This window comes from Pleurodeles waltl, chromosome 8 (assembly GCF_031143425.1).
Source record: "Pleurodeles waltl isolate 20211129_DDA chromosome 8, aPleWal1.hap1.20221129, whole genome shotgun sequence".
Taxonomy (NCBI): Eukaryota; Metazoa; Chordata; class Amphibia; order Caudata; family Salamandridae; genus Pleurodeles; species Pleurodeles waltl.
This window is the reverse complement of record NC_090447.1, coordinates 1,191,921,579-1,191,943,005: the sequence shown is the minus strand read 5'-3', so window position 1 is coordinate 1,191,943,005 and position 21,427 is coordinate 1,191,921,579. Positions and strand designations below refer to the sequence as shown.

The window sequence follows — 21,427 nt, the reverse complement described above, 5'->3', positions numbered from 1 at the left end:
CCTCATATTTATATATTAGCGAGATTTATAAAGCGCATGGCTAACAATCAAGGTTTCCCAGCGCTGACCTACTTACTAGGCCCAACAGAGTCACCAACAAAGGCAGCTAATGCGGAAAAAGAGGTGGAAACAGCCAAGATTTAAGAGATTTATGAAATGCTTAGATGATTCGCAAGTTCTTGGAGAATGAGGTAAAATATTACATAATTTTGCTCCCAGAAATGCAAATGCCCTTACCCCTTGACGGGTTCTTTTGATTCTGGGGACCTTCACTAGGTCCTGGAAACCGGAGCGAACCAAATGACTAGGTGTATGCCAGGAAGCCAAGTGTAACACCGCGCTCGGACGCGGCGTCTCTTTCTGTCCTCGCAGATGGAACGCGCTACCGATTCTCGGAGCGCCGTTACCCGCGTTCTTTGACTACACATTCTGGGAAGCATATATTTAGCTCCCGGTCACGCTACACTTATCTGTAGCCTTTTTTTCCTTCTTTTTGTTGTTGGTGGGTTTGTCTGGTCTTTTTACCTGTCTCTGTCCATGTTGTGTCCATCTTGTCTTCTTCGTGTTTTTGTCCCAGCATGCTCTGTTTTTCTTTTATACTACTTTCTTTTTCCTATACTGGTCTATGGGCTCTTCCCAATTCAAGATGGTGTTCTTTCCTTTTCCTGTGATGTCACTTCCCTTTTCTCAGTATATAAGTCAGTCAGTCTTGTTCCACCTTACGTTGCAAACACTTCCTTCTGGTTGTGCTGTTCGCTCCTGTTCTTTGTTCCTGCTTTTTGCCTTGGGAGATTTTGCCTGTTCTTTGTTCCTGCTTTTTGCCTTGGGAGATTTTTGCCTGTTCTTTGTTCCTGCTCTTTGCCTTGGGAGATTTTTGCCTATTTTTGTTTCCTGTTGTTTAGTTCTGTTTTTTCTTGTTTTTCTTCAGGAGTTCCTGTTTGAGGTTTTTTCCCCAGTGTTGTTTTTTTTTCCCTCTGGGACTCCTTCTGGAGGGTATGGTCTACTTTGGCATAGCCTGTCAAGCGGCACCGTGGCTACTAGAAGGGGTCGCCCTTATCTGGGAGTATCCAGAACCTGTAGAAGACTTGGTGTATTCGACAACCCGGTATCCAGAGGTGAGAAGTCCAGCGCAGTACGTAACACCAAGGAGCGCACATACAAGGGACCTGAGTTGAAAAGGCATTTGTGCATAAAGCAAAAAGCTTTAAATTGTACCCAGTGCTCAACAGGCAACCAGTGAAGGGTGCAAAGCAGAGTGTCTGATGGAGTAAATCTAGGAGTATGAAGGAGAAGTCTTGCTGCCACATTCTGAACGATCTGAAGCCATTTCAGTAGAAATTTTGCAGTGCCCAAATAAAGGGCATTGCTGTAGTCCAGTCTGGAGATTACAAAGGCTTGGACTACTGTTCTTTGAGAAGGTGCCTTGAGGTACTTGAGGTTGGGTGATAGTGCTTACACACTAAACACACCCATTTTGACCCCATACCTCAAAGCTAGTACAATGAGGTAATTGAGTTATAATATTGCCCACAAGCAGATAAAGGCAGGTATTGCGTATACTTTTGAACTTCTTAAGGCCAGGTTTTGCTACCTTCATAAGAGTTGGAGAGCCCTTCAGTATTCACCTCCAGTGACATTCAAAATGGTGGCAGTGTATGCTATGCTACACAAGAAAGCACCAGGTAAGGCACTTGCAATGCAGCCAGATGAGGATAACTCTGCTGAAGATGAAGACCATTCCCACCAACAACACATCCCAAAAGGCCAGCAGAGCAGCAGATGGAAGGGAGAGAGACAGTTACATTACCCATAATTATTCCTCAGGTAAGTGTAGTTCTAGTAAACCATGCAATGCATAAGGATGTAGTCACAGTCAAAATGTAGAAAGGTTATTTTATTCACGTTTCCTCATAGGAAATATGAGGAGTCACAACTGGAATGCATAAATCTTTCGTTTTTCACAACACGTTTATATGCATATTATTGTAACACAATAATTATCTCTTTTGGATTTAACAAAACACACATGTTATGCCTCTTTGTTTATTTGTTAAGAATAGGTCTTTCTAGGTAAGTTGCCAAGATATCCAATTCTAGATCAGCAGTCTGACTGTGTGTGCCCAGATCGTACAGCATCAGAGACTGGTTTATTAATCTGGCTAGTAACCTCCTCTCTCTTTACAGTAATAGTAGCTGTGATACCAGGTGCGGCCTGCCCTTAAGGGCGGAGGGGCCACGCCCCCCCACCTTTTGCCCCTCATGAAGAGTGCCTTTCAGGCTGAGCAAAGGTCAGCCTGACAGACACTCTTCATGTTCAGCTCAGGCAGCCAAGAGTGAGACATGCGTTACCTGGGCAGACTCCTGGCTGCCTGAGCTCAGCTTTGCTGGGCTGAAGACGTCACAGCTCCTATGGGCGTGACCTCCTCTGCTCAGCAAAGGTGCCTCGAGGCCCTCCCCCTCGGTGATGAGGGAAGCATCACCTATTGACTCCAACCTGAGAGCTTCAGGTTTAAGCCCCAAAGCGCCCAAGGCGAGTGTCAATCAGTGACACCACGTCACAGAGTGGGGAGGGGTCAGCAGTCTCACTGACCCCATCCCACTCTGTCATGAAGTTGGGACTGCTGCCTTCCCTCATTGGCTGACCTGATGGGAAGGCAGCAGTCCCAACCGTCCTGGGACCTCCGAGGCTGAAGGTAAGTGTGTGTGTGTGCAATCTTTTTTAATTAATGTTTGGTGTGTGCATGTATATTTGAGTGCTGATGAGTGTTGTTAATGGATGTGTGTGTGTGTGTGTGTGTGAAAGAATGAGTGTGAGTGTGCTTCCCGCCCGCCCCCTCCCTCCTAAAACCGCCGGCTGCCACTGTGTGATACTAGAATGTATTTGAGCTGTTTGTAGAAATTCAAGACATGATGTAATCTGCCCTTAATAAATAATTGAATTACAGTTATAATAAAAAAATATGCTCCAACATCTGCACAGTGGTAACTAAAACAAAATACTAACCTGCGTGCTGTTTGAGGAGGTTCAGAGGTATTTAGATTAGTTAGGTCAGATATAGACTCTCTGAGTGTGGGTGAATTAGATAGCCTTTTCTATTGCTGCTGGTGGCAGTTGAGTAGAAGAACCCCTCCAGTGCCAACAGTATCCTTCCTCCTACTGGCCAACTTCTTCTTCTTGCATGAGTGAAGGTCATACCACCGCTTAAGAATTTCAGGAATACTGCAAGTTGTGATGCCCCCAGGATTGATCTATTCTTGGATATGTTATGTTGTGTTAAATATTTTTTATAAAGCTGGACAATCACCCGTAGGCATCTAGGTGGTGCAAAGATTAGAAAGGCGAGATTGCCCATGAGAAATTAAAAAAACAGGTTTTAAGAGCCCTTCTAAAGATCAGTAAATCAGGCAGAGATTTAATGTGCAGGGGAAGAGAATTCCAGAGTTTCACGGCCCCCACCGAGAAACTTCTTCCACCCCACACCTAAATCCTGCAGTTAGGGACAACCACGTTCATGGCTGAGCTTGAGCGTAGCGAGCTCCCTGACCGATACCATCCGAATGTATCTTTGAGGAATTTAGGGCCTAGACCATGTAAGACCTTAAAGGTGATGCACACAGCCTTGAAGCTCAATCTGTGTTTGACAGGGAGCCAATGTAACTTCCTCATAGCAGTTTTAGCTGACTGTGGTTTGGGGACTTCCAGCAGCAGCCTGGCTGGTGCATTTTAGAGGGCCTGGAGCTTGTTAGCAAACTTCAAACGTAAATTGACCTATAATACTTTGCAGTAATCAAGTTTGGCTAAAACTAGTGGTTACTACAGTTGTTTGAAGCGTTCGGGGAGATATACAGTAAGATTTTCTTAATTATCTTGAGTGTGTAAAAAGATGTTGAGATGGTTGCATTCACTTGGTCACCGAACGCTAACCTTATGGCTGGCGATGGTAACATACCCAAATCTGAAGGCCAGCAGAATGGGGTCCAGAAAAAAATATCCCTCCCAAACAGGAGGACCTCTGTCTTGCTGGAATTCAATTTGAGACAAACAGTTGTCTAACAGTCATGAAAGTTCTGGCAGATGTTATTGAGAGGGTTAGAGAAGGGCATGCCGATTTGAGTATCACTGTTGTAGGATGTTAAAGAGAAGCCGAATGATTTAATCAAAACTGCTAGGGGCGTGACACATATATTGACAGTGTGGGACTTAACGATGACCCCTGGGGGATACTGCATGGCAGGGCAAAAGAGTCTGACTCGAATTCTTTCAGGGATACCGTCTGTTTTCTTCCACTAAAGAAAGAGCTCAAAAGGGACAAAGGGTGACCCTTAATCCCAATACTCTCAAGACGGTCAACCAACACCTTGTGGATACAACTTTAAATCCGCTTCTTTGCAGCTATAGGCACAGTTAAGAAGGATTTTCCAAACAGCTGGTCTGTGTTAGCTAAAAAATCCTCCATCAGAATAGCTATCTTCTCATCTGAGAACCTGTGCTTTCACTTTCTTGAGGAGTCCTCTGTCTGCCTTTCCTGAATTGTAATTTTTCCCCAAAAAGTAGCTGGGAGTCCAAAAAAAGTCCAGCTCTTGTGCTTCAGAATGGCAGTGCAAAAAGGTGTATTTCCTGATTGTGAAGGCATCAGGATGTACCTGGCTATCGTTGACAATATACAAGTAGAAATCACTTTAAGCTATTGGGTATCTTTAGGAAGTAAATCCAAAGAAATCTTTAATGGGAACAAGTACGAGTACATTCAATTTACTGAATTGCAAAAGGTGATTTTTTTAAGAATCAAAATTTACAATTCGGTAAAACAGACAATGGTACAACTAGACCTTAATGTCTTAACCAATTTCACTACAACCTTCTACTCTGAGTTAAACTCAAGCATGATGAAAATGGGAAAAGAGGAAGGCATGATTACAATATATGTCTGGGAAAGGGAAACAGAATTTGCAGAAAGGAGCGGGGTATTTTCATTTGGGAATGAACACTAGCAACATACTCCGTTTTACTTCAAAATTGTTCAAAACTACACTAACTTCCTCGTGACAGCCATTATCATACACTTTCTGTGAAAATTCACTGCTATTAAAACAAATACTCTTTAACAAAATCAATATAGTCAGACAAGTCATATATGCTGTGAGCACATAATCCCATGCATCCATTGCATTTTAGCACTAGATCAAACCACTGACCACGTACGCTCTTGGCAACACAATAAAATTCCTAAAAGCCATCACATAAATTGAGGATGATAATTCACTACAATTGATCATAACTCTCTTAAACATAATGAATATCATATTTTCTCACATGTACATTACAATCCTTTTAAAAAAAGAAAAAGACCAACTACACTAAATCCTCAAGAAACACAATCTTGTGCTCCCTAATGACATGTACAACAATGGTACAAAAGCCCACTTATCCTTGTTGGGAAAAGTTATTGAGAGGGCTGTCAATATCTAACCCAAGAACACCTCTATTAGCATTACCTACATCATACATATCAGCCTGGATTTTTAAAATTACCCCTTTTTGAGACTGCCACCAGACAGATGAGACATGATATCTTGACTGACACCTACCATATAATACGCTTTAACAGGTTGATTATATTTCATACCAACAACCACCAAGACATATTGGGGATCCATTCATCAGACAAGAGATGAGCATCATTGAATTGTACTAACGTGGTTCACCTCCTTGTTCTATGATAGACATTCATGTGTTCAGCTCATCCAAACCCCAACCCTTCCAATCACGTGTGTCTTTCTGTGACTCAAAATGTGCTCTTGTGCTATTCAGTCTCTACATGGCGCTCCTGGAGTCCTGTGGAATCAACAAGACACCCTACTTTTGCAACATGTCAAAGACACTCAGCACTACTTGTGATGTCATTAGCCAGTTAAATCCAGGTTTCCTGCTCCTGATTCACCACCATTTCAAACATCGATGTTAATTGTCTATCTCACACCCAACTACAGCAAATGTTGTCTGGCCAATGGCAGTACAGATCCAAAACCTGGAATGACAGTATGAACCTTGAACGCTTTTCCAGTCCCTTGCCTCCTCTGCCAAATCCCTGGGCTGTTTGCACATGCTAGCCTTTTAATCACAAACCATGCCAAGAAAAAAGCCTGCACAACCATGTTTCAGATCAGCCTTCTGCAAAGGTTTAAATCCTATGTCCCTGAGCAAATTCTGAACCACTGACTAAGCCTGTGTCTTTTCCCACATACACTTAGAAAAAGTCATGTTCACCAGCTTTTCAAGACTTAACTCTGGTGTCACTGAAAGCTGTTTAATGCGTTCTGTTGAGGGGGCATGGGTGTGGGGGTTAGGGGATTTGGGGAAAATGTGCTATCTTAATGCATTGCCAATACTCTCCCTTTTTGTAGCACATTCAGAACTTTCTAAATCATCTACAAGGTCACTAAAACAAACAAACTGAATTACCCAGCCAGGAAACTGCACACCTCTCTGGCAGTGGTCACACCATGTACAGCATCTCCCTTTTCAAACTTGAAAAAAGCTCTTATACAGAACCTGATGTTCCCCAAATATGCCCCAGGATTATAAAGCAAGCTGTCCTTCTCCTTAAATGGGCTCTTTTTTTAAGCTGGAAATCCTTTTCTTCAACATTTTCCTGTGTCCAATAAATTGAGTACCCCCAACACCTCTTGAAGTGAGAACTGCACCCTAGCTATGTAAGCATCCTCACATGCATCATGTATACTAACTTGTGGGCCACATCCATACAAGATTCTTCACTGCCCTCTTACGGCTGTCCCATACCAAATAAATACCACAAAATAAACAACAAATAACTAAATAAATAAATAAATGCATTAATAGCTATTGGGGTAATACAAATATATTCACTACACATTATCACAGCAGAATGTACAGATCAACCTTACCTTGGACTGGTAGATGCTCACTGCTAACAGAACCTGAGCACAAGGACTTAACTCTTTGCAGTGAGACTAAGATTAATTGTGCATATATGGCCAAAGGCAAATAACTATAGTTTAAGGGAGATCAGTTCAAGCAAAAATGTAATTTAAAGTGCGTAGAAGTCAAATCATAATCAAATACTAATGCTACACACAAGACTGTCATTGTCCTTCTAGATTACACAAAAGACTGTATTTCTCTTTCTAACTTACCCCATAACTAGATAAAACACCCATACTAACTCAACACCATTATATTGAACACGATCATTACCGCTTCTTTATCACCATATCTATTAGGACTAGAGTTAGAAAAGTAAACCTGCCCAGTCAAGCTACTAGACAGGTTTGATATAATGTTCTGGCCAAGTAGCATATTCACCCGTAAGAAAGGGGAATTTGTGACATACTTTTCTTTACATTGATAGCCTATTTCACTAGGCTCTCTGGCAATTGGAGTCTCAAAATCAAAGTTTATATGTAACTGCATGTTTTCCTCATCAACAAGTAATATGTAAAATGTAATTCTATGACTTACCTGAATAATTCCGATTATATCTCGTGGGCCAATAACGTCAGGATCAAACTGTATGTGAGCTTTGTTTGTGGCAAGTGCTACAATGGCATTTACAATGCCATTGGTTCTGGTCAGCCTGGATTCAATAGTATTGGCACATGATGCTGACATCATGCCAGTCAACTATAGGAGAGAATTAGAAAAACATTAAACTAATATTTTCAACATAAAATGCAAGACTTCTGGTGTTTTCACACAAACAATATCTGCGATTGGCTGCTAGCTCGACTCAACAGACTCCTTGCATGCCTGAGAAAGGAACATATAATAATGCTCACTATGCTTTGCAAAAAATGTAATAAATAATTAAAATCAAATATATTTTTGGTGTATGTAGGACTGTCAGCCCACTTGGCATTCCTGTTTGCTCTTTGGACCAATCAGAATGCATCTTTAGAATCTAATCTTAATTTGGACACTTATTGTAACTAGCTAGTATCTTGTGAGAATTTATAGATTTAAATTAGGTGACAATATTAAAACCTCAAAAGGGTTCTGGAGATTGGAGTGATATGTATATAGAAAACAAGGCAGGTACACAATTGCAATTTTTTATATGTAGGGAGCATAAATATTTTTGCAGCCTGTTGATACAGCGTCTGAAAGTTTCGGCTTTAGGGGTATGCGCACTTACCAGCATCCTTTTGCTTTTGACTGATGTTTAGACAGAGAAAATCTAAAGCATCAGAAGACTAGATATAGGTTTAAAGGAGCTTAACATGGCAGCCCATTTATAGCTATTCACATAAGTATCAATTGTAGATAATATGTAACATTCTGCATTAGAAAAAAAAAAGTGAAAAATCTTTTTTTTCTGATTTGTGTGCTTTAGCTATAAGTAATGAACCACACAAGTCTTAGACTAAACTTAATCGGGTTCATATATTGTTCAACGTATAACTATAAGGAAATTGATTTTGCACCATATTTGCTACGTGTCTGATAATGATTAGAGCAGATGTTATCTTGAACTTTCAAATGTGAAAAACGAGTTCTTGCTATTTTTGATTATGTAAACAGTAAAAAGATATGACAAGGCCAATTTACTCAATTTCAGTTTTCTCCTTTTAATGTTGCAAGTAGGAGAAAGTGTCCTAAATGGGTGTTCTCACATTCAAATGGATGGACTGAATTGATACAAATGCAAATAAGAAATGAAATGCTTTCACATGTGTATTTCTTAGAAAACAGTTTTAGGAAACAAATATAGCTGGTCACTCTACTAGTACTTTTCTGTGATTTTATGATGACATTTGATACAATAATATTTTAGTAAATATGCAGCAAATGTCTGACCTGCATATAGAGCAAGTACAGACATTTTGATTACACTCTTACAGGAAAAGGGGATTTCTCACGATGTTTTTATTATCTTCAATATCATTGGATTTTAAAACTTTGTAGGATGGAATCTGCATTGGTGAATTGTATTTGATTTTTTCTGCTTTCGCTGGACTCCTCTCTTCCTCTTTCACATCAGACCTAATTGAGTACCTACTGAGGTGCACGTCAGAAGGCGGCACTGGGAGAAATGTGATTATGCAATTTCAATTTTGACAAGAGGGTATCCTTTGCTGAGGTTTGTGTTTGGCTTACAAAGGTGGCTGTTCATACATGAAGTGGATTCAATGGATTCCATGGGAGACTTTCCTCCCTAATCCACTTTCTGCAAATCAGACACTGGATGAGGTGAGGTCCACAGGGGGTGGGATGAAAAAGTTCACTGAACACGTTTTATGTGTAAGTCATTAGTTCTGCTCTAAATAAATTAACATATGTTTATAAAGAACGTCAGAAAACCCTTGAGACAATACTGAAAAAGTGACAACATGGTGATGACACAAAACAGTTTACAAATCTGGAATTAGCAAGTTAAGATTAACTAGACCAACCTTAATTCAAACTTCTGCCAAGCACTAATAATGCCGACACATTACAAAACATCTCAAATGAATTCATGGCGAATGAGATTACATATGACATCACCTAATATATCAACTAAGACATCAGTGTTCTGAAAATGTATACTGTGCCATGTAATGGGTGTGTGCATGTCAAGCAATTGCAAATAATGACTTAAGGCAATACTGTATACCCCTAAGAAATGCAAAATAAAGCAACACTACCGATAGCCACAGAAGAGTGGCGATGTTAGAGTGTGAATTAAAAATCTAATGCTTTCATACCATGTTGTAAGCACTAATGAACTTGTGTCCAGGATACAGCGAGATGGTTATCTTAACCCAACACTGTGCACAATTAATATAGAGGGGACCAAGAGAGATCACTTAGGGCCTCATTACGAACTTGGCAGAGGGGATTACTCTGCCCCAAACGTGATGGATATCCCGCCTGCATATAACAAGTTCTATTATATTCTATGGAACTTATAAAATGGCAACTGGGATATCCGTCACTTTTGGGATGGAGTAATCCCCTCTGCCAAGGTCGTAAGGAGGCCCTTTGTGTGACTGAAGGATGCTCTATTTGCATAGTACACAAAACACAAAAATGTACACTCTGTGTGTAGAAGATTGTTAAAATATTTAGGATGCGTTGACATTCACACACGTTTTGAAATAGAAAAAGGCAAAATTGTACCAGAGGTAATGGGGTTAAAGGTAATGCACATGAAGTGTTCAATAAATGTATCATTTATTATATTTCATCTGTTAAGATATGGGCAGTGTATCTTAAGTGTGACAGAAAACCACATCCACTGGCAGCTAGAAACATCTACACCTTAGAAGATAAAGGGGGTCATTCAGACCCCGGCAGGCGGCGGGAACCGCCGAATGACCGCACCGCGGTCAAAAGACCGCAGCGGCCATTCTGTGTTTCCCGCTGGGCTGGCGGGCGACCGCCAGAAGGCCGCCCGCCAGCCCAGCGGGAAACCTCTTCCCACGAGGACGCCGGCTCCGAATGGAGCCGGCGTAGTGGGAAGGGTGCGACGGGTGCAGTTGCACCCGTCGCGAATTTCAGTGTCTGCAATGCAGACACTGAAATTCTATGTGGGGCCCGCTTACGGGGGCCCCTGCAGTGCTCATGCCATTGGCATGGGCACTGCAGGGGCCCCCAGGGGCCTGACGACACCCCTCACCGCCATCCTGTTCCTGGCGGTCGGAACCGCCAGGAACAGGATGGCGGTGAGGGGGTCGGAATCCCCCATGGCATCGGAAAACTGGCGGGACACCGCCGGTTTTCCTGTTCTGACCGCGGCCAAACCGCTGCGGTCAGAATGCCCTGCGGGGCACCGCCAGCCTGTTGGCGGTGCTCCCGCCAACCCCGGCCCCGGCGGTCCTTGACCGCCGGGGTCGGAATGACCCCCAAAATGCCAACTGTGGTTTACGATTATGAGTAATCAGTGTTCAGGGTCTTCAAATCTAAGGCTGACAGTCACGTTTGCTATTATCTAAACTAGTAATTTAGCTGGAAGAATGGATGTGGGTGAAAGTTGTGACAATTTTTGCTATTAATTACACCACTGCATGAATGGCCAGTGGTGTAAGGAAATGCTAGGATCTCCAGCCCCCTGTAGGGAAAGGTAATGGGGCCACTCACAATACCCATGCCCTCAAGCTGACAAGCTGGAGGGGGGCATCCTGGAAGGCTGGGGTACCCCTGGACTGCGGGGGTTGCATGGCTGCCTTCAATACCCCTGTGTATGGCACGGACAAAGTTGTACATATGACAATAATAATACTGGTAATGTAAGAGGATTAAAGCTTTCAAACTGTGCCTTCAAAAATGTATTAGTCTTGCATGTATTGATAACATTGTGGAGCCATTTTGTGATAGAATACGTTTCTACAATGATGATGTCTGAGAGAAAGTAACTGGTGATATCATATGTGAAGTCATCAGTGATCAGATGGCAATATCTTATAAGCAGAAACATATAACTTACTGCAATATAATCATATGCGTCTTTGTGTGGAGACCATGGGACCTTGTGCATCATTAAATTGTTCTTACATGAAATTAAATGATTTGAGTGTATTTTATCCTGCTGTCCCACTTATTTTCCCTTTTAATGTGTGATTGAATTCACTTTTCCACAGTAGAGAATGATTAGTCAATTTATTGATGATGTAATAGGTATTTTATGTAGAAAATTTTAAGAATTTAAGACTATTGTTTCAGAATCCATTTGCAGTGAGTCAGTGCAACTTGACTTTCTCATGTAACATTTGGCGGCTCTGGAGAATGGAGAAATTGAGGTTGCATTCTAGAGATAAAAACTATAAACACTCTGGCTCCCAGGGAAAGAGGCAGGCCACTTCCAGGCTGTCACATGGCCTTCACAAGCAAGACTGCCAGGGGCAATATAAGAAAACTTCAAAACAGAAATATGGTTGTCTCTGGTATTTCACTGTCGCCCAGATTCACACATGGCCTCCCAACCCACAACATTGTTGTTTTTTTATGTTTTTCTCTCTTTATTGTCTCCAGCTCAGGTTTCTGGAGGCGCTACTATTAGGGCACTCTCCAGTCTTCACTGTGCACTGGCCCCTGTGTTCCCTTCAGTCACAGGTGTGCTACTGCCTACAACAAGTCTGAAACAATATTTGTGTATATTCCTTCTGAGGCTGAAGGGGTATGAGTATAACTACTGTGATTATCTGAACCAATGAGAGACGACACAGAAAGAAGGGTTGTGCTGTCTCACTCTTGCTGTTTCTATGACCGCTCCACTACTTTCCCCCACATTCTGCCTCTGCCAATCGTGTTATTACAATATCAGGACAGGAGTGTAGGGAAGGTATGGGCCATCCTCTGCCTCCAGATCAGTGAAGCCCAGACAGAGTGTCAGTAATGAGCTTTAGTGGTTCCACTGCGTATAAAGCATTAGACATATGCTCAGATTCGAATGGACAGCAAATAACTCAGAAAGGATTCTACATGAACAGGCCCAATGGTTGGCAAACCTCAATGGCAGCAGACATAAAAGCATCAATGATCACCACAAAGTAAGGCCCTTTAAAGCCCCATACATTAACAATCATGAATACCACTGAGAATCTTTGTCTTTTTTGGAGTCATGAAGAACAATGGCACCTGCAGTAAAGAGCATTCCTGGTCCCAGTCAGTAATTAGCATCATGGGCATCAAGTGTTAATCAGACTCAATTAGACAGCAATTAATGAACAGAAACAATGATAAGCAGTAATATGCTGCTATTGATGAAATGGAACAAACCATGGATGGGATGCAACAAAATTAGACCATAGGAATTTGCACTTCTCTTTGCCGTTACCCAAAAACAAATCACATAAGCAATTGCTCTTTGAGGCATATGTTCCCCATGGGTCACTAAAAGTTTAAAAACTGGTAAAGAAAAAAAAGGTGTTGTATATCTAATCTCTCCTTGTGATGAATCACTGCACTTTGTTATAAACTTGAATACTTCACAGAGCAACTACATTTTGTAGGTTCTACAGGATATGGCATGCCTCCGTTGCAGACTGGAGCATATGATACCTGCCTGGTGTTATGATCACAGTAGAATCAGAGACTCACTCTATGTGCTCTCTGGCTACCTCCCCTGCTCTTGGTCACGAGGGCCTTAGAGAGAGCGGGGTGAGGGGCATGGTGAGCAAGGGGATCTGAGGGCATAAAGCAGCACACATCTGACCCACGGGACAAGAAAGGGTGCATGATATGGAGGAGGAATGGAAGCAGCTCCTGGAGTAACACTCTCCTGCACTTATAAAAGGCAAGGGGCTTGAAAAAGGCCAAAGAGCGGTGTGGACAGCACAGATAGCCTTCGCCAGACTTTTGCAAGGCCTGTATGTTGGAGGAGGGAAGAGCCAAAAACATGCCATGTTCTTGTTCAAGAAAAAATGAATTCAGTCCCAAAGCTTTCTTCTGAATTCACACCAAATCGGACTGGTTGTTTCTGTTCTTTAAGTTTTTCCAATGCTGTATAAGATGTTACAGATATCATAGCATGTGCATATTCAATGGCCACTTACTTTTTCATGTATTACTTTAAAGCAGGTGAATAGAAACACACCATAAGAAGGAAAGTCATCAAATGAAAAGACACACAGATGCTTACTGGATACTCCAACTTAAAATAGAAAAATATTTCTGGACCCCCAAGAAACTAAGGCCTTTGACCAGCCTGAGACAAGTTTAAGAACATGAAAGGGTTTGTCCTGTGTTTTTTATTTTTAAATGATTGTTCAGATTTCTGAAAGGTGGAGGCAACATAATTAACAAGGCAATTTACTCCTATAATGTGTTTTTGTACATGAAAAGTACCACTTTTTTCATAAATACATTGCAATTATTTTACTAAATCTACTATTTTGCAAATGTGTTATACATTTTGAAATTACATATGAAACAACTGTTGATAATGTCATTTATATTTGAAGTATTGGGGGAAGCACACGACTGGCAATTCAACAAAATTCCCCATTTCATTTTGGTAAATGCAGTTCATAATATTCACAGTAACTCATAAGCAAGGAAGTGTTCACCATCAGTTGGTGCAGTAAGTGTTGGTTTTCTGTGCATTCCTGGGCATTTGCATATGGGTGCTGTCCATCTTCAGCAGAGTAGCAGGTATCTTTAGGGGTACTTGACGTGATGCTTGTATTTCATCAGGTCAGTACTACTTTACTTAAAAGGTATTTATTTTTTACCATAGCAGGCAACTGCGGCCTGTTATAATGGGCTGAGGGGCCACTCCTCTTCGCCTTTTGGCCACCATAAAGAATGTCTGTTAGGCTGAGCAAAGGTCAGCCTGACAGACACTCTTTATTTTCAGGTCAGGCAGCCAGGAGCTAGATGTGCTAAATGCGCATGCTCTTGGCTGCCTGAGCTGAACTTTGCAGGCTGAAGAAGTCACAGCTCCTGTGGATGTGACTTCTCCGGACGGGCAAAGCAACTCGAGGCCCTCCCCTTCGTGATAAAGGAGAGCGTCACTGATTGCCTCGGACCTTGGCGCATCAGTTCTAAGCCCCGAAGTGCCCAGGGCCGAGTGTCTATCAGTGACACCTCGTGAAAGAGTGGGATGAGGTCCTCAGTTTCACTGACCCCATCCCACTCTGTGACAAGTGAGGGACTGCTGCTGTCTGTCATTGGCTGAGGCGACAGTCGCAGCACTCCCGATATTTCCAAGGCAGAGCACTGTGTATGCAGGTAAGTATGATTTTTGATATTTAATGTTTGGTGCATGCGTGCATGTGTGCATGAATATTTGGGAGGAAAAGTTATTAATAGATGTGTGTGTGCATACGTGTGTGAATGCATGAATGTGAGTGTGTATGTCTGCTTTGTACCCCGACGGCCCCCTCCCTGGTAAAAAGTACAGGTTACCACTGGTAGCTGTACAGTAAATGAGATCAGGCCCACTAATAATGTTTGGTGGCCCTCTAAGATTCTTTTCTGATACCCAATGTAAGTGGGTTTTTGTAAATGAAAGACAAATCGCAGTTGGCTCTAAGTGCAAGCATCATAGTGGTTACACATCACTTTACATAGGCAGTTCCTCTCTCCAGCTCACGTATTATGGATTGAACGTCTGACATACTCACAACAAGGTCGATACTGCCATCTGATGCAGTATAATCTTCCATGACAGTTGCTCCAAAGCCCATATTTTCAATTAATTGTGCTACTTCCTGTGGACAAATCCTCTCTGGGTTGAACTTGACCTCTGCTTTTCCAGCCATTAGTGCCACCAGTACTGAAATTATACCTGTAAAGACAATGTTAATAAGCACACTCCACGTGATGGTTACATGGCTAAAATAAGAATACATTATGCATAATATGAGAATAATTATAAACAGATTGGGGCATTAAATGTGTACATATACTATCTTTTTCAGTTTATTCCAGAATTCTTTAAAGCAGGGGTAGTAATAACCTGGAGGTTCCCCACAGTGTATTTTGGAAGGATAAAATATAAACAGGAGCCTGAGACATTATACTTGTGTGCAAAGACCGAGCTCACTCTGTAATTAAAACGATGATGCAGCAAGGGAGCACTAGACAGTGAGTGAGATAGGAGTGTTATATGGGGACATTCCAACATTCACTTGAGTATGTCTTGACTATCTGCACTGTAATATTGATGCTATTTGAGACACATTAACTCTCCACATAACTTTAACTTATCTCTATTTTGTTAAAGGCTTCAATTAGGGGTGAAAATGCAATTGTTTTTAAAACTAATCAATATTTTTGAGAAATTATGTATTTTTCTTGGCTGGTATCTTGCATGAAAATCGAATGAGAGGGCATTTTTCATGTACAAAAGTCACACAACGTACCGGCAGGACACTGGATCACAAAAATGCCTCTCTGTAGTGTTTCTACTGTCCCCATGAGATATTTTCTACTCGAAGCAGTCTCTCGAATGCGAAACAGTTCAACTATGTGATGGCAAAATATCCACAGAATTTATTTACTGCTAAATATGCAAATTTCAAGCCTACTTGCAGTACCTCCTCACCATCTTAAACTCTGTCAAATGAATGACTTCATGCTAGCCATCTTTGAATCTTTGTTGCCACGCCTCTAAACACTATCAGCATTTCTTAAATTGTTCCCCATTTATTCTACTTCACCTGTGGTTAATCTACGTGTCATTTGAAACGTAAGGTACCATGACCCCCAACCCCTCTGTAATAACACTGATAAATGCTTTGAAAATTCACACCCTTGGTATGATCTATTTGGCATCAAAACAGTCACCACTTCTACGAAGGATGAAGTCAGTAAAACAGCACCATGTACCTTTTTTCACGTTAGCCTATGCCAGTTCACCACTCTGTGATGCACAAAGAGAATATATACAGTGTAGTAGACTCTTCTTGTGTAAAAAAGTGGCAAAGTCAATTTGCTAACTCTTTTACTGCACCTTATATGTATATTTCTTTGATTCATGCCCCACAACAGAGTAGGCTGGCCCACATCTACCGACACCCCTAACTTACCTTTCTTGCCAAAGCATGTTCAGATACAACATTGACCTATTTGTGTGTGTCATTGCGGACTATTTCTTTGAAAGCAACAATATCTACATATCTAAAATTAGTTTGAAGGAACTGGGCTATTTTCTGAGTCATCAATGGCCTATTGCAGAGTGTGTTCTACAGAACCTCAAGCTCAATCTAGTTATTCATATTAAACATCAAAATTACTTTTCTGCTCTTTTGCCAATACCCTGGTTACTCCACGACCTGCTGGAGGTATTTAGAAAGTGGCTCTGACTGGCACTGATTAGTGTCGCAATATGTTCATTGCTGCGAGAGTAGGCCGGTCTTAAACCAGGGACACATTTTAGTAAATTACACCCACAGTACTGAGGATCATAATATAAAAATATTTTCTTAAAGTAAGTGTACTGGGCTTTTCGATATTACAGTGACATAAGTTACGCTATCTCATAATCAAACTCTTTGTACATTACCCTCTTTTTGAGGACTGGCCCTATGTGATTGTTTTAAGTTTAATGTTAGTGGTTTATGCACTTAGTTTGCTGTCAATAGACGTAATATGTTTGTAGTGTACGCCTTAATAAAAAGTAATAGAAGCAGAACACTACAGCCATATAGTGATGTTTCACATGCATCTTGCATCAGGAGATGGTTTTCAGCTCCAAAACAATCAAAGACCAGTGGAAGAGATACGTAATGTCTCAATATCTCTTCGTGCTTCCAGAAAGAGTTACCTTATTCTAATACACAGTATTTAAGAGATAGGTCACCTGGCTGACCACTTTCCACTATACTGCTTATCATATACAAAGTTATATAAAATGTTTCTTAAAAGTTGCCATAGCCTCCTTGATCTCTGACTTCTCATTTTTGTTTGTTCCATTTTGTCCAGTTTCCTTTATTGTGGATCCGTAAGAACGATTGTGACAGTGGCCTGTCTGTCTGTAAACAGTGCATGCCTATGGATTACACCTCGATCACGTCGGAATAGACTGTAAATAACTAACAAAGGGTGAATATCTCCTGTGCATGCCTTTGAGTTATTCTTTGTCAGGCCTGGACGGATTCTTTAGTTCTTTTACAATAGCTGCGCAAAATAAGTGTGTGTTGTGGGCTGCCCCTCTGCCACTCTTCAGTAGATGCATCAGGGTGTTTATGATGTGCACAACCGATTGTGGCATTGGGGCCATGGCTGTCTGTAACTAGTGCATGCCGCTGCATTACACCTCTGTTTCTTCTAGATGTGTTCTAAGAAGCATTAACTATGGCTGAATCTCTCCTGTGCTTGCCTTAGGGGTTACTCTTTGCCAGTCCTGAATATACACTTGAGTTCGTTTACGAAAGCTACATAAATGGGCATGCCCCTCTGCCACTCTTAAGTGGCAGCATCAGGGTGTGTATGAGCCGAGTCTTTAATTAATAATGTCTGTCTGCATACCTTGGGCTGCTCTTATGTCTCTCCTGGGTGGACCCTATTGAGTTATTATTCTGGCTGTCTATAACCAGCGAGGTCTAAAGGGCACATCTCTGTGCCTCACTGATGGTGCCTAAAGAATAATAACTATGACTGGATTTCTCCAGTGGATTCCTCTGGGTTACTCCTTTACTCCTCTAGATGGACTGTAGGAGATCATCCATCTTTGTGGCTGCATTCAATCCAAGCCTCTGGGTTGCTTATTTGTCACTTCAGGGGATTCTATAGAGAAACTGCAAGACTCCCTGTAACCGGTGAATGCCGTGAGCTGCTCCTATTCCTCTCTAGTTGGATTCTATAGAGACTCATAAAATCATTCACACCAATCATTTAATGTAAAGTTGATGACTCCTATCTCTCCCTTCTTTTCCTGTCATCAAATACGAGGCCCAACAATCTAAGAAAAAATAAGTGCACCGGTTTAGTCACTCACACATAAGATCACAATGCTTCCCACATAGCCTGCACTGAAATTCAAGCAAGCACTCCCTCAAGGTGTAGCGTGCTATCTGCTCTTTAAGGTATTTCAGCATTCTTGGTGTGATACCACACTGTCGAATTTTAAATATCGTCCTGAATCTGCAAGATATCAACTAGTACAATATGGTCACGATAAGATGTTAAGTTACATTAATACATCTACACTCTTCATTGTCTGCTGAACTTGAAGATGTTGTACAAGTCGAAATCTTGTAGTCTGTATTGTTGCAGGCTGATACTTTTAAACAATACATTAGAAGCTCTACGAAGCTATACCACCACCTACATTTATGACATAATAGTATAGCTTACCATCTTTCTTGAGCAGGTTTCGCTCAATGTTTGAAACACAAGAAGCACAGGTCATACCAGTGATCTCCAAAAAGCACTTCTCGGCCATAACCGCCCCAGGGAGGTTCAAAGTGTCGGGATGTGCTTTCCTAGGAAGGAAATCTATGATGCAGTCCTTCTGAGAGAATCCAGAATCAGAGACTTTCAATCCAGGGAGTGGAGGCTTTGGGGATATGGGCTTCAGCTTAGCTGCCGGACCTGCTCCATCATGCCCGACATAAGACAGGGTATCTAAAAATAAAGCAAAGCAGTGGAATGAGTAAATAATGCCTTTAGCATTTTAATGTGCTATTATTTTAAAGTAACCTTTAAAAGATATCTATACAGAATATCTCATGTTTATCTAATTTCAGCTAATATATTTTAAATTAGCATTTTATGTACTGACTGGGGTAATTATCAATAGGCTTGGCACTGTGCCTGGAATGAAGTTGTGTGCTTCACTGTAACGAAATTCTAATCTTCGTACAATGGTGTAAAAGCAAAGTGGTCTACTAGAAGAGACACACGATCAAGGGAACAATACTCAAATGGGTTTAGGACCTTCAGTACAAAATGAGAACTGGACCAGCCTGTCTGTACCACAAATTTCAATATATGTAAGTGAACCATAAAGCAAAGAGCATCAATTGGGTTTGGTGCTCTCTTTACTGAAGCAAATTGTAATGCCAGTGGAAATGGTGACTGGGAATGCCCATTAACCAGAATTGCCATGCCTGCTTTATTTTGGCATGTGCAACTTTCTTGGCATTGCCTTTTCTTTGTTGATGCTTTGATGTGTTGCTGATTTTTCATCACAAAAAAGCTTTCTAGTACAAAATCTCAAGCATCATCTGAACCTTGTAGCTATATACTGCGTATGGCATTACGTAAGACATTTCTGATAGAAAAGACATGTAAAAGGTCCAAATGAGTGAAAAAGAATTGAAATATTTTCTGCTCTAAATGATTTATCACTCTGCAGATTAGTATTTCACGCAGTGTTTGTGATTATGAATTTACAGAGTACATAACTGATGAAAAATATTTATTCATTCAGCATTCAAAGGCTAATGCTACAAAATGAATAACAGCAGCCTGCATATGACACACCCAAGAGTCTGACTTTTGCTGGAAACCAATATGGTTTTCAGTGCTGCAAAGGATCCACCACCAGGAACCAACACCTAACAAGATACCTGGGCCTTTAACATTCTATGCAAGTCATGAATTTGCAATTAGAAGAAAGGAGTTATGGAGTTTGGGCCAGGGGCTTATTGCTTGAGTTTAGAGTAGGTCCTAGCGTTTAGCTCCGATTGGCAGGTCACAGAAATCATTTGCATGACTGTCCACGGCAGACAGATGTTTGCTCCACTCTGTTTTGAACAAAAGTCAATATTCTCCACACTTTCAGACGTCTCACGAGGCATGCTGGCATGCAAAGATAAAGCTGTTGTTTTCCAATTTAAAGAAGATTATAGCAGAACCAGCAGTGATTGAGAAACTGGCATAAAGAATTAAAGCACCTTCCTGAGCATTTCAGGAGTGATAAACCGCCACTGACTCTGCTAGGACCTGATGGTGAGATGGCTTCCTGTATCAATGACTACCATGACTACCACCATCACAACTGCCACGATTATCACCACCAATGCTATCAACATTATTAACCTTATCACCACTATCACCACTTCATTACTACCAACATTACTAGCTACACCACCATTATGTCCAGGACAATATCATCATTGCCATTACCCTCAACACCATCACCACTACCACCATTACGACCAAAGCCAGTAGGTCTGGCTTTAATGAGCTAACACATGCAAGTGGGCCCTGGGGGGGAAGCCGAGGACACGAGGGCTCCCCCCCGGGAATATTGTGGAAGGTGGACTGGCCCACGAGTGCCGTTTTTGGGTGGGTTTTCGGTTCGGGGGCTAGTATTTAAATAGGGGCCATTTTGTATGAATCACCATTTTAGGTGGCGACACAGTGGCTGTGGTGGCCGTTTTTTCCCCACCCTCCCACCCAAGGTTGTTTTTTTTTTGTGGGGGCAAAAAAGTTTGGGGTAAGTTCATGAAAGGAAATTCGTTGGACATGGGTGCACGGGTTAATCGAATTTGTAACTGTCGCTTGCAACAGGTGCGGCGGAGACAGAGACTGCTCACGTGACAACGATAACAGATGGACAAGAAATAGGCCAGGACACTTTCAGATTGAAACGGGGTGGACAGTAGCCAGGAAGAAAATAAGTTACTTACCTGTAACTGTAGTTCTCCAGTATTGGAATCTTTCATAGATTCACATGCTTGAATCATTCCCCGTCGTCGAGATGGGAGTCCCGGTATAATTTTCATAAGTAATGTTAAAACATATTGAAGAGAAAAAGGCCCTAGGCCTCTTCAATTTGATAGTCTATCAGAGTCATTTTGTGAAAAAGGACCAAACTTGATCCTCCACCAATCAGGCGACAGCACCCTTCAGAACCTCCTGAGAGAAGCTCTAGCCCCTCAGATTTTCCACGCACAAGTGTGTATATTATGTTGAGTATATGTACAACTAGAAAGAAAGAGGTGAAGTGAGCTTCTCCGGGGAGGTGGGTGGGTCACATGTGAATCTATGAAAGATTCCAATACTGGAGAA

At 41.6% G+C, this 21,427-nt stretch overlaps 1 protein-coding gene across 3 annotated transcripts in view; it reads right to left on the bottom strand.

The window, feature by feature from the left end:
* The window catches only part of ATP7B (ATPase copper transporting beta), a 515,812-nt gene that overhangs the window by 276,204 nt on the left and 218,181 nt on the right, over positions 1-21,427 (bottom strand). For 2 of the 3 annotated variants that reach the window (XM_069205459.1, XM_069205457.1), the window contains 3 exons: positions 18,764-19,033; positions 15,088-15,251; positions 7,502-7,663 (listed from right to left, as the gene is read on the bottom strand). In XM_069205459.1, coding sequence (XP_069061560.1) covers positions 7,502-7,663; positions 15,088-15,251; positions 18,764-19,033 — 596 coding nt within the window. The remainder of the gene's footprint in view (positions 1-7,501; positions 7,664-15,087; positions 15,252-18,763; positions 19,034-21,427) is intronic. The other variant, XM_069205458.1, reaches the window with a different exon arrangement.